This window comes from Typopeltis vanoorti, chromosome 1, assembly GCF_054136105.1.
Source record: "Typopeltis vanoorti isolate ZY-2024b chromosome 1, IOZ_Tvanoo_1.0, whole genome shotgun sequence".
Lineage (NCBI taxonomy): Eukaryota > Metazoa > Arthropoda > Arachnida > Uropygi > Thelyphonidae > Typopeltis > Typopeltis vanoorti.
The window spans coordinates 148,341,816-148,355,823 of record NC_143549.1 but is presented as its reverse complement, the minus strand read 5'-3'; the positions used below and the strand labels follow the sequence as shown (position 1 = coordinate 148,355,823).

Here is a 14,008-nt window from a genome sequence, read left to right as displayed (position 1 = left end):
CTTTCCCTGGTTTGGGCATGACAATTATTTTGGCTTCCTGCCACAGATTTGGTAGTTTTTCAGTCATTATAATTTTTGAGAAAAGGGCAGCCAGCCATGTTTGACCTTGTTGCCGATATTTTTAGAAACTCAGGGAGGATGCCATCCATTCCTGTGGCCTTGCCATTCTTGGCAAGTTTTAAGGCTACCTGTACCTCTTCCCGAGATACTGGGTGTACAAGTTCAGGGAGCTCAGGGCCCGTCTTCAAGATTTGTCTGATGGAAGATTGCACAGTAATTTTCCTGATAGAACTGGGACGTATCTTGGAGGTTTTCAATAAATGATTATCCATTTGATCAGGAGTTATCGCTGTTGTTTTGTGTGTTGTTGATTCTGCCCCACCTAATTTTCTCAGAAGTGACCAGCTTTTCCGGCTAAATGTGGTGAAATTGAGTTCATGGATGGTTGAGATCCATCTTTCCTTTTTGTTTTTATCCAGCATTGCTATGAGCTTCTTAGCAACAGTTGAGTCTTCATATTTGGCTAAAAGTTCCTCAGTTTCTCTACTCTGACATGGGATGTATTGTTTTCTGTAGTAGGAATAGAAGCGTTGGCTGCAATTTTTTGATTAGTTTAACAAATCTTGGATAGCAATTAGTTAGGAGCGGGTGGAATTTCTCGAATGATTTGCTCAATTTGTTTCTGGAATGCATTCCAGTTGGACCATCTAGCAATTGGTGTTCCACTGATGTTCCACCATCTAGCAATTGGTGTTCCACTGATGACTGGGATTGATGTGCCTGTCTCTATTAGTGTAGGACAGGGGTGTCAACGTCGATCGCAATCTACGGGTAGATCGCATAATGCTTTGGGATCGATCGCAAATTTATTTTGTCTCAATTTTCAAAATAATATATAGATGAGTCCAAATACGATAAAGCAAATAAATAATGTTAACCTATTTATCAAATAATAATCTATATTATGGTTCTATTTAAATTTTACATTAATTAAAAACTTAAAATAAATATTTTTTGCACAATAATTCCAGTTTATAATTCAATTATATTAAATTGAATTTTATTTCAAAAATTTCAATAGAAAAATTACAAATATTAGTTAAAAATATTTAAATTTCCCACTATGAGACTTGTGTAGTGTACTTGGAAATGTATACGCCCTCATTGACATGCCCACTTTGGGTTTTTGTTCGCTTTGATGCACTGTACAAACATAACATGTGAAGCTCGATGTATAAACGATAGCAGTATTATAAACTCGGTTGTTTGTTTTGCTCTGCTACAAGTTTAAAATTTGAAGTTTAAAGTGTTTTAACATAATTTAAAATTGTACCATCATGACTACTACGAAAAAAGCAAAGACATATCACTATCATCAGGAGTGGGAACATGATTATTTCTTTATTATGTACAAATACAAATGTTGTTGTTTGATTTGCAATGGAAGTGTTTCTCTGCTGAAAAAAGGGAACTTGGAACGACACTTTAAATCAGTGCACAGCAGCTTGAAACGGCATATCCATGTAACAGTCAAAATTCAAGAATTGAAGAAAAGTTTGTCATCATAGCAGTTATGTTTCATTAAAATAATATCTAACTTAGAGACAGCAATAACTGCATTATTAAGAGTGAGCCATATTCTTGCCAAACATAAGAAACCCTTTAGTGATGGTGCAATTTTTAAAAAAGCATTTCTTGCAGCACCTGAATTGTTGTTTTGTAATTTCAAAAATAATTCAGAAATAGTTGCTGCTATCAACGAAATACAGTTGCAAAACGAGTAGAAGAAATAAATTCGGATCTAAAAGAGCAACTAATGCAGGATATTAAGGATTGTCAGTCCTTTTCACTTCAGTTGGATGAATCTACTGATGCAGTTGACATCGCTCGCTTAAATGATTATTTTTGAATGTTGAAAGTTTATTTTTATTACAATGATTTTTAAAGACTTTTCTACTAAAGAAGAATTACTTATTATCATTCCGTTAAAGGGGAAAACACGAGCTGAAGATATATTTACCAGTTTCACGAGTTACAGCAAGACCATTCAACTGCCTCTTTATAAACCAGTGTCAATTACCACAGACGGAGCACCAGCTTTAACAGGTCATCACAATGGTTTTATCATGCTATGTAGGCATGATGAAGATTTTCCTAATTTCTTACAGTATCATTGTATTATAGATCAACAAGTGCTAAAGTTTTAAATATGAAAGAAATTATGAACATAGCTTTCAAGATTTCCAATTCAATTCAGGCAAAAACTCTGCAAAGATGCCTTTTTAAGTTGCAAATGGCAGAAAGTGAGAATCATGGACCTTCTGAGCTGCTTATGCATGCTGATGTCAGGTGGTTAAGTCGGGGCAAATTTCTTCAAAGATTTAGTGATTTAATTGAAAAAAGTAAACAATTTCTTGCCGATAGGGGTGACGAATACGAAGTTAAAAGATGATATTTGACTATGGGATTTAGCTTTGTTGACCGACATAACCAGTAAATTAAATGAATTAAACCTAAAACTTCAAGAAAAACAATTTTTGATATGATTAGTTCTATCAATGCTTTTAAAGAAAAATTGAATCAACTGATAGTGAAGCTTGAAAATAACAATTTATGTAATTTTCCGAATATGATCGCACAATTGAGTAGTTCTGCTTTTGCTAATTTCAACAGAAATAAATATATTTCCATTTGATACCAACATAAAGCCAAAAATAATAGCAGAAAACTTTTCCTCTATTTTTGATATGCATATTGTTATGCTAGAAGAAGAAATAATAGCAATAAGAAATGATGTTTACATCAAAGCAAGGGCACACGAAGAGAGATTTTGGAAATATTTACTGGAGTGCAAATATCCAAACTTAAGAAAATGTGTGGAAAATATTTATGCTTGTTTTGGTTCGACATACTTGTGCAAGTCGGCATTTTCGCAAATGAACATTATTATGTCAAAATATCGTACCACATTAACATTCGAGCATTTGGAGCCATGTTTGAGAAATGCATTGACTAATTACAACCAAATTATGCAAAAATTGTGAACTCGTTGCAGTGTAGAACCAGCATTACTAATAAGTAATGCTGGTTCATCAGGAAGTTCAAAATGAAATGTTTATTTTAATCAGTGTGGTTAAAAATCTTTTAAGCATTATAACTACCGTATATTATCGCATATAATGCGAACTAGAAATTTTGTTTGAAAACTAGCCTGAAAATGCCATGTCTACGTATAATGTGATCTATTATTATACGTGGACATGGCTAATTAGTTAATCTTGTTCCATAACATTATAAATAATACAATATGAATTAACGAAAGAAATCTGTATTTTAAAACAAAATGTCAAAATCCTTTAAATTCTTCTTCATCTTTTGAGTCGTCAAACATTTCATTTATAAATTCATCTGTAGGGATTGTGTCATCAGTGTAGCAGTTGTCGTCGTCATCTTCATGCTCTCCAATTTGTTGTGCATCATCCTCGCTTTCATATATGACGTGATCTTCAGATCCATCCATTGAATTATTTATTCCACATTTAAGAAATGAGCGTCGAATCATTTCAGATGGTATCCAATCCCATGCTTCTTTAACCCAGCTGGTGACTAGGGTAATCTCAGGCTTCTGAAAATTCCCACCCTCTGTCATCTTCACCAAACCAGATGACATCCATTCTCTCCATTTTTCACGTAAGTGATCTTTAATTGGCTTATTCAAGCTGACATCAAGCGGCTTCAAAACGGAAGTTAGATCACCCAGTATGACTGCTAGGTCTGTACGTAGCTCACGTACTTTCTCTTTGTTTGCCTCGGTTAAATGCCCGGAACATATCCCAGACTAGCATGCTTTGTTGACGTAACAAGCTACCTGGACGTATGTTCCATACTTGATCCAGCCACAATTATACACCTTCATCCATCCAACCTTTCTGATTGGCACGAACAATTACACCTGGTGAAAATTTCATATGCTTCGGAATTTTCTTCCTTTTAAATATCACTGTTGGCTTTAATTTGGTTCCGTCTGCCATGCACATACCAGAACAACGGTAAAATGAGTTTTTTCATGTCCCGTTGTTTTTATGAAGACACCCTTTTCACCAACTGAGTTTACTGTTCGATTTCCAGGCATATCAAAGTACATGGGCGTCTCATCCATATTGCCAATTTGGGAAAGTTCATATCTGTGACACTTCTGTAATTTTATGATAAATTTATGGAAGGACTGCACTTTTTCTTCAAGTTGCTTTGGTAACTTCTGTGCAATTTTTGTTCGGTGTTGTAATGTTAATGCTTTGTGTTCCATAAATCTGTTGCACCACCCAGGCGAAGCAAGAAAAGATGAAATACCTGGTGTGTCCTTGAATTTACCATTCTTGAGTTGTAGAGCTCGAAAACGAATTGCATTTCTTGTTACTATAATGCCATCTTGTCGGCGTATCAAAATCCATTCATTTAGCTCTTCTTCGAGTTCTGGAAAGGATGTTACATCTCCACGACAGGCACATTTCGTTTGGGGGATTTTTTCAAGACTCTTTTTGCTTATGCCAAAGTCTAATATTACTCTCTGCTACACCAAATTCTCTCATAGCAACACTGTTATTATGTTCTTCTGCAAACTGCACGACATGCAATTTAAATCCTTCTTCAAAAGATAAACGTTTATGTTACTGTTGGCTCATTTTCAGGCTACGCTTGTTTAATGAATAATATTTAAAATGAACTGTGGTTAAACCGATATATCTAACTGTGCTCTATCATTCGGCGATGGAGAGTGCATCGTATCTGCACATAATGCCAGTAATGTAAGCATCTTTATGCGCAGATACGTTGCGCGCTCGGTCACCAAATGCAAGTGGGTCAAGTAGATTTGGTTGCATAGGCATTAGGTAGTATATATTGTGTGTGCAAGTCTAATAAGATGTTATATTTTTTAGGATCCACATATAATGCGAATCCCTAACTTTAAGTAGTATTTTTTCACCATAAATTTTTCGCATTATACACGATAATATACGGTAATTAATATTACGATAATTATAATAATATATTGTAATAATATTAAATAATATTACGATAATTTTTTCTTTGTCTAAACAGAAATTAGAAATCTTATATCTTATACTCCAATTTTGAAAAAGGTAGATCGCAGGTATATCTGTATGGACAATGTAGATCTTATGCAAGCATTAGTTGACACCCTTGGCATAGGCCAATACTGACTATTAGGAAATCTGTTGAGGATGTTTCTGGTTGTTGGCAGAGAGTGGTCTTGAGAGTCTTTAGAGACTATGCACAGATCTGGGGTGTAGGTTCTGTTCCATCTGGCTGAGTGGAGAGTGCCTTCCTGCTTGGCATTGTAAATCAAATACAGGTTATATGTATTCATCCAGTTAACTAGATTATTACCATCCTGGTTGTTAGAGGAATAGCCCCATATGGTGTGATGAGAGTTGAAGTCACCAACATACATAGCAGGGTGAGGTGGTGGTTTGTAGACATTGTAGATAGTGGTATTCTGAACTTTAATACCTATGGAGTATTCTGCATCAGGTACACATTGGGTTATGTCCTTGAGGCCAGGCCATGCTTGGGATGGCAGTTATAAGACACAAGAATTAGACCTGGGATCTTTAGTCTATTGAGGGCTGTGTCAGGCACATGGGTTTCCTGGAGAGCCAAGATGTCAATTGCTTTGTCTTTGACTATTTTGCAAATGACTTCAGCTTTGGATTTAGATAGTTCTTCTATGTTTAAGGAACACATCTTGAGAGAATGTTGTTTAGGGGACTCTAACTTATATTTTGAAGCCTTGCTCTCCACCCAAACAAGCAATGTGATCCTTGCTATTCCGGGCAACGATCAACCCGGCATGGAGCTTTTTAAGTTTTGTATTCATTATGGTTGCTATAATTAATACAAATTAATACTGCTATAAACCAGGAGGCTTGGACCTTTGGACACCTTGAAATTTTACGTTTAATAGTTATCAATTGTTGTTTTACGACAATAAGTACAGAACAACTGTTGGACTAAGAAGATATGGCAGGTTGAGTTTTTAATGACTTTTCGTTTTTTGTAGAGTCCTTCATATAGAAAGGAAAATAAAGTTCTGAATCTTAAAGGAGATAAAAGTACAGAAAAAAGTGAAGATCATAGCTTTACGTTATTCTTTAGAGAAAATCATTAGCTAAAAAAATGTAGTTCTTTTGTGATTGTTTAAAAGGGAATGCTGTAATGTTTGAATTAAAGATTTCAGATCTAGGAAGTTTTATTTTCAACTCTGGAAATAAAACTGGTTTAATAAATTTGTTGGTAGTCACCCATGATCAAATAACTTGACATTGAATGAGATGTTTTAAAATGGAGGTGGGGGAGTAAATTATGTGAAAAACAAAATTTTAATGCGTTTAGAATGAGGCTGAAAATTCACTCACTACTTGTCTCTGATCACTTGCCACAGGTAAATGGATGAGTGAATTTCTGTAACCCTGGTTGAGAGTATAGACTAGAATACAAAATTGTTGATAGGCATATGAAATTTTGGACTTCACAGAGGTGCTTGACAGATTTCTGCATAGCAAGCTGGTGTGCAAGTTGTTGAGGGAGGCAGGGTGGATAATCGATTAATGAGATGGATAGGAGATTGGTTGTATGAAAGATACCAGCAGGTATTAGGATGAAGGGACACTATCTGATAAAAGGAAAGTATCTAGTGACATGCCATGAGTTTCTATTCTTGAGTGTTAACAGGCTATTTGATCTCCTCCCAGTTATCTAGCTTTGATTCTTAAGCATCTCAGCTTTTTGAAAGGCCAGAAATAGGTCTTAACAGGTTCCACTTTCTTTTTGTACATGAAATTAGAAATTTCATCACACTCACTCTCTGAAATTACAAGTGCTGGTCAGTAATCACAAGAAGTTTTTTGTCAACAACTTGTCAATCTCCTCCGGTTAATATTCATAAACCTAGTTGAACCTCAGTTAAATTCTTTGCTAGCATTGTTGATGATTTATTATGGTACTGTAAACTTACTTAGTGCCATGTTTTTTTCTTGTCTATATTTTCTTTTTTCTATTTCAAAAAGTTATTTTATATTTAAAGAGCATTAGTGGTGGTGGTGGCAGGGGGGGGGGTATGTGACTCCACCCATGAAAGGTTGTAAACCTATAGCACATTTTACACCATGATGGGCTAAGGATTTTTTTTATTAATTTATATTTTTTGTATTTTTCAAATTTATTTTAGTATAATCCAGAAGTTCTACTCTAGATATAAAACATGTAACTTTTTCAAGCCACATCAGTCCTGCTATAAGTGGGAGGATGGTGTTACACTGCGCAGTAACACCTATGACCACAGTGGGATTCAAGCTCACAGCCTTTTGGTTGGAGAGCTGATATGTCAATCAGACTGACATATCACCAAATTTATTCAGATTATAGTCATCATATTTACTGTTGAAAAATGTTCACTTAGTAATATAATCCTTTTATTAATGTTATGGAGAAACATCTCAGATTTATGTTTTTACATTACACAGCATTTGCAAGAATGTAACTGCTATGTAAATAATGTAGAGCTTAGAAATACAATTTTATTAATACAAACCAGTATTTTACAATAAACATTTATTAAAACCTACCTTTCATCAAGTCAATTTCTTATCAAATAACAAGAATACTAAGAGCCCACAACATCAGAGTGGTCTTCAAACCAACCACCAACATCAGACAAGTTTTAGGATCTCCAAAAGATAAAGTTCGGTTCTACAAATATCCAGGAGTATATTACATTCCCTGCTCCTGTGGTCTTGCCTACATCGGACAAACTTCACGAAGTTTAGAAATTAGACAAAAAGAACATGTTGGTGATGTAAACCACAACAGAAGCATCTCTTCCGGCTTAGCACATCATTTCTGCACGTCTAACCACACGATAGATTGGCAAAACAGCTCCATGCCATATCTAGATGACGACTACAGGCATCGTGTATTTAAGGAAGCCACAATAGTACTAATAACCGGCGGAAACCTCAACAGAAATCAGGATATAATTCTAAACAGTTCGTGGAAAAACTTGATCCTCTCTCTCAATCAATCTGAACTACAGCTAGCCAGTAATCGCATTACAAGTCTACAACAAACACGCATGCATGATAACGAATAAGAACAATAAGCCATCTCTGTCACGCGAAACGTGTAACCATAGATACTAGTTTGGTTTACAACGTTTTTTATGTTCCTTTTAATTTGCATTTATTTTCATATCTCCGTAATGCCTTGAAAAAAGCCAGACAGTTTGCTGGCGAAACTGGTAGGTTTTAATAAATGTTTATTGTAAAATACTGGTCTGTATTAATAAAATTGTATTTCTATTATAAAAACGACCAAAAATGTATACTTTAAATGTAGAGCTTAGGTGTTGGCAATTATTCATCTTAATATTAAGCTAATATTTCATTGAAATTCAGACTAGCATCTTCAGAGGAAAAAAAACTTGTCACAGTACATGAGTCACAAGCGTTTAGTAATTGTGGAAGAATTTCAAAATTGTAACAGACAAAAGAACTAATATTTTGTCATAGTACTCTCTAATGTTGGTCTCAAAATTGATTTACATCTAATAAATTGGAGTTCATCTTAAAAAGACTGTCTCCCAAATTTTGTCAACTCAATGCAACCATACTTATTGGAGTTTGAAGAGAGTTCTTCATTGCTTGCTGTTGATGTCAAAAATATCTTTCTTGTGATGATGTACATGTAGTTTTCTTCCATTTAACTTGTGTAATTAGTATCTAAAGCATAATCTGCCAGCCTGCTTTTCATAAAGATGGTAGCAAATGTATATCTTCATGTATTTCAAAGCATTTGTTAACAAGACTTCCTGGCTATCCATAGTAGTTGAATTAGGATTTACACTTAAGAGAACGGATGAGGGTTGCTAGTTTGATGTGTGACTTAAAAGTGGTATGGAGAGTGTATTTTTTTTTTAGCATTTTGGCTATCTTTTCAGATGTATTCCAAATATAGGGAGGTGGGGGAAGGATAGAGAGGGAATGCATTTTATCTAGTTTACAGAAGTTTGAACCATTGGCTAAATATGGCAATTGATTAGTTCTTTTCGTAAGCACTGTGTCATTGGAAAAAATACTCCTGGTTCGTGTTAATGTTTTAAGGATTAACAAAGTTTATTTTGTTATTGTGATTGTGTTTATATTGTCTAACATTAAGATTACTACCAGATAAACTGAGTATCAGTGTGATAACCAGACATGTTTTAATCCTAAAAAAAAAAAAAAAAAAAATTAATAACTGTGGAATGCATTAAGAGTTGTAGGTGAACATTCCTGATATCCATCAGGAATGCTCACTTACTCCAGTTTGCTTTCTTGTGTTCTCATCCTGTTGAATGATACCTGAAATTATCCATTGATGAATTGTCACATTATATAGTAACAGTTTTAAAGACTCAGGAAGAACTAATTCATTTATTGCTATTTTTCATTTAAATAACTTGCCATTATGTCAACTATAAGTTTAATGCAATTTCCTTCTTTGCAGATCATTTTCATTGGAAGACTTATCAGTTATAAGAAAAACTGTTGAAGATGATTACAATTTTCAGAAAGTTATGAAAATTAGATGTCAGCAAGTTGAAGACTCTGATGAAAAGGTAATTATTGAAAATTGATTTAATGCAGTATTGGATTGAGAGTGCATGGTACATATACAGGGTGTTTCAAATTAAAGTAACTGCTATTCAGAGCAATTTGTAGAGAGAAACAGCATGAAATACCCTCAAATTTGGTGGGCACCCCAACTAAATCACTGGAAAGAGATTTTGAAAATTAAAAAAAAAAAAAAAAATTAGTTTAGAAATGACTAATAGGGGAAACATGGCACTGTGAGCAAGAAAATAATAGTGAATTTTGCATACCACATGAGCTGCAAGGCAATATAAATGAAGGAGTGAGACTGACTCATGCAAGTCATTTGACTTGCATGATGGTCTCACTTTGCCTGAATGTGCCTTATTTGTGAAGTGTTTCTGCAGGATTGTGGAAAATGTTGCACTAGTACTTTGCGAGTACAGCCACCTAAAGACTTCGTGAAAATGACACCAAACAGTGCAATGCAGGGTTCATTGATTTGAAGAGATGGGAGTTTGACAGTCCAACCAGTAAAGTAGGCATAAATTTGAAATTCCACAAAGGACTTAAGATATTGTCACAACTGCAGTTGTTGATCAGTCAAATGAGAATGCTGTAGGTTCATGCATTGCAAATTCTGTAGCATAATAGATTTGCCACACAACAGTAAGTAGAGAACTTAGTGTAAAGAGTTGCAAAGGAGATGCCGTTGTTCGAGAAACATTTAGATTGACATTTCTGACATGCATGGAGGTCGACAAGGATTGGCTTTGGAACATCCTATGGAGTGATAGATTGCATTTTCATGTTTGTGGAACAGTAAACACAGAACTGCTGCATCTGGGCTACAGAGAACTTCTGTGCATTTCAACAAGTTCCCTTATACAACATTCACTAAAAGTCACAACATGGATAAGATTTACGGCCAAGTTTGTTATCTGGCTGTTTTTCTTCAAAGAAATCTATTGAACCAGACTGACCTGAACTGTTACGGCTGCAGGTTATCAGGACATATTGAGCAGTTTTGTCATCCCACACCTACAGCAAAGAAGATGTCTGAATACAATACTGTTGATGCAAGATGCAGTACCTTCCCACATCGAATGTGAATCAGCAATTATTGTATCTACATTTCACAGAAGAGAGAGTAATCAGTCACTCATTTTCTATGAAATAGCCACAACATTCACCAGACCTTAACTTCTGTGATTTTTGGCTTTGAGGTTACTGCAAAAGCATGGTGTATCAGGGCAGAGTTCTTCACCTAGTAAAGACAAAATCGCAAAACTTGATACTGCTATACAGCACTGTCTACTATAGACAGTGCTGTATAGCAGTATCAACTATTGGTCCTGCACAAATGACAACAAATTGAACAGAACATCACCTCCATTGATCATCCAGAACTCCTTGCAACATGTCAGCTCTATGTGATTTTTTTTTCTCCACATCTGGAGAATTCCATTTCACATGGAATCATCATGTTGCTCAGCTTACATCAAAAAATATCTAACAGACTGTCTGCATTAGAAGAAGAATAAAAAAATATATAAAAAAAATTTAGGTTACACGATCCTCCTAGAATTATACTCTGTGTGGACATATACTAGGGTTACGTTAGTGCCACAAACCTGAACATCTTAATCATACAAAAACTTAAGTTTTTGGGATCTAACAGCATGCTGAACACACAGCCTATACAAGTACGATGTGGAAAAATATATTTGTGCTCTAAAGCATAACCTAGTGGAGAATAACCTGAACCATGTGAGTTTCTAAATATGTAAAGAATGTATGTATGGCTTAGTAAGCAAAGTACCAAAATTAAATTACCACTATACGAGAAAACAGTTGGACTCAGTGAATGTGTTGAAGCCAAACTGTGAAATGAAATTTTAGACTGCCAACATGTGATCCCAAATTACAACAGAGTTAAAAAGTGTGGCGAAGACTATCCATGTTGAACATTTTTCCATTTAGTTATACTATAAATTAAAGATGCCAAGAAATTATATTCTTGGTTTAATCCTTTTTACAAGTGTAAGCAAACATCATATAGCCAAAGGCTATCAGTTTTCCTTTTTCATCAATCTCATATACGAGGGTGGTCTGAAAAGTTCTCGGCCTAACAATGAAAAAATGAATTTATAATTTCAAAATTATTTTTATTTTCAACACAATCTCCGTCAAGACTAATACATTTATTCCAGCGATGCTCCAGCGCCATTATCCCATTGCTGTAGTGGTTCTCAGTAAGATCTGCAAAATACCCCTCTACAGCTGCAACCATCTCTTGATTCGAAGAAAAACTCTGACCAGCAAGGAAGAGTTTTGGGAAGAGATAGAAGTCAGAGGGAGCCAAATCTGGGGAATAGGGTGGATGTTCCAACAATTCATAGTGCAGATCCCTTAATTTTCCCATTGCCAAAACACCTTTGTGGGCAGGTGCATTTCTTGATGAAAGATGATTTTTTTCTTCTGCAAACTTTGTCTTTTCTCACAAATTTTTTCATCTAGTCTGGTTAAAAGATTGGAATAATATTCCCTGGTTATTGTTTTGTTTTACCCTTTTCAAGATAATTAATAAACAAAATGCCTTTAGTATCCCAAAACACTGTCATGATCTTTCCTGCTAATGGAACCGACTTTGTCTTCTTTGGTGCTGAACAACTAGCTTCTGTCCACTGTTCGGATTTTGGTGTGTAACAGTGAATCCAAGTCTCATTCATAGTAATAAATCGACGCACAAATTCAGTTTTATTCTTGTTAAAACTCCAAGCACTGTTCAGAGATATTCATGTGAGTGTGTTTTAGATCTGCTGTGAGCAATCTCAGCACTCTTCTTGCACAAAGCTTTTTCATTTGCAATTCTTCATGCAAAATATATCCTACACATTCTTTTGAAATGTCTATAGTCTCAGCAGTTTCGTGCATTTTGACTCGGCGGTCATCCAATACCATATCGTGCACTTGATCAATTTATTTATTTATTTTGTGAGCGAACTACAGAAAATGTAAGAGCATACATATAAATGATTAAACACATACATTTAAAGAAATAGACATTAAAAGAATTGGGATTAAAAGACAAAAATGCCACTTGCATGAAATATTAAGTAAAAGCAGAAAATTTCAAATTTCACTCATCCGGTGACTAATATACAGTGGAACCTCGGTTGTCGAACGCCTCTGTTCTCGAACAATTCGGTTCCCGAACATATTTTCCGAACAAAAAACGCCCCGGTTTCCGAACAGAATTTCAGTTCCTGAACAGGCAACCGCATGTTGAGCTGTAAGGCAGGAAAGCGTAAATTATGTGGCAGCCTTCGTTCAGTGCACATACCTGCTCGAATTTGCAGTGAGTTTTCTGTGTGTTTTGTTGTTTTCATAAATTTTTATTAATTAAGCCACCATGGGGCTGCAGCAGAATAGTGATAGCAGCAAAATGAAAAGAAAAGTTGTTAGAACCACGATAGAGATGAAAAAAGAAATCGTATCCAAACATGAAAATGGTGTTTGTGTCTCAAATCTTACTATGCATTTTGGTATGGCAAAATCAATGATATGTACAATACTCAAAAATGAAGAGGCGATCAAGAGAGCTGATGTTGCAAGAGGAGTGAAAGTTCTTACTAAACAAAGATTGCAGACGATTGAAGAAGTGGAAAAATTGTTGCTGATTTGGATAAACGAGAAACATTTAGCTGGTGATAGTGTTTCTGAGGCTATAATTTGTGAAAAAGCGAGGCGATTACATGATGACCTTAAAGAAAAACCCTGTTACGAGTGCTGATACTGATGTGTTCAAAGCTAGTAGAGGGTGGTTCGAGAAATTTAAGAGGAGAAGCAGCATACATAGTGTGGTTAGGCATGGGGAGGCTGCGAGTTTGAACCGAGAAGCTGCTGAGAAATATGTGCAAGAATTTAGTGACTATGTAAAGGCTGAGGTTTTTCTTACCCAACAAGTGTTCAACTGTGATGAAACTGGCCTATTTTGGAAAAACCAAAGAGGACCTACATCACTCAGGAGGAAAAAACATTGCCAGGACACAAGCCAATGAAGGACAGGCTGACTCTTTTGCTATGTGGAAATGCAAGTGGGGACTTCAATGTCAAGCGATTGCTTGTGTACCACTCTGAGAATCCGAGGGTGTTTAAGAAAAATAATGTGATGAAAAGTAAATTGCCTGTTATGTGGAGGGCTAATAGTAGGGCTTGGGTAACCAGGCAATTGTTTATTGAGTGGATCCATGAAGTCTTTGCCCCAAGTGTGAGAAAATACCTTCAAGAAAAAAAAAATGCCAATTAGATGCCTTCTTGTGATGGACAGTGCTCCTGCTCACCCTCCAGGCTTG

The 14,008-nt window shown here is 35.4% G+C and overlaps 1 protein-coding gene across 1 annotated transcript in view; it reads left to right on the top strand.

Moving 5' to 3' along the window:
- Positions 1 to 14,008, top strand: part of LOC150110527 (uncharacterized) — a 204,937-nt gene that overhangs the window by 95,662 nt on the left and 95,267 nt on the right. The window contains exon 5 of the mRNA XM_090394539.1: positions 9,565 to 9,676. Within this exon, the coding sequence (XP_090250665.1) occupies positions 9,565 to 9,676 (112 nt within the window). The remainder of the gene's footprint in view (positions 1 to 9,564; positions 9,677 to 14,008) is intronic.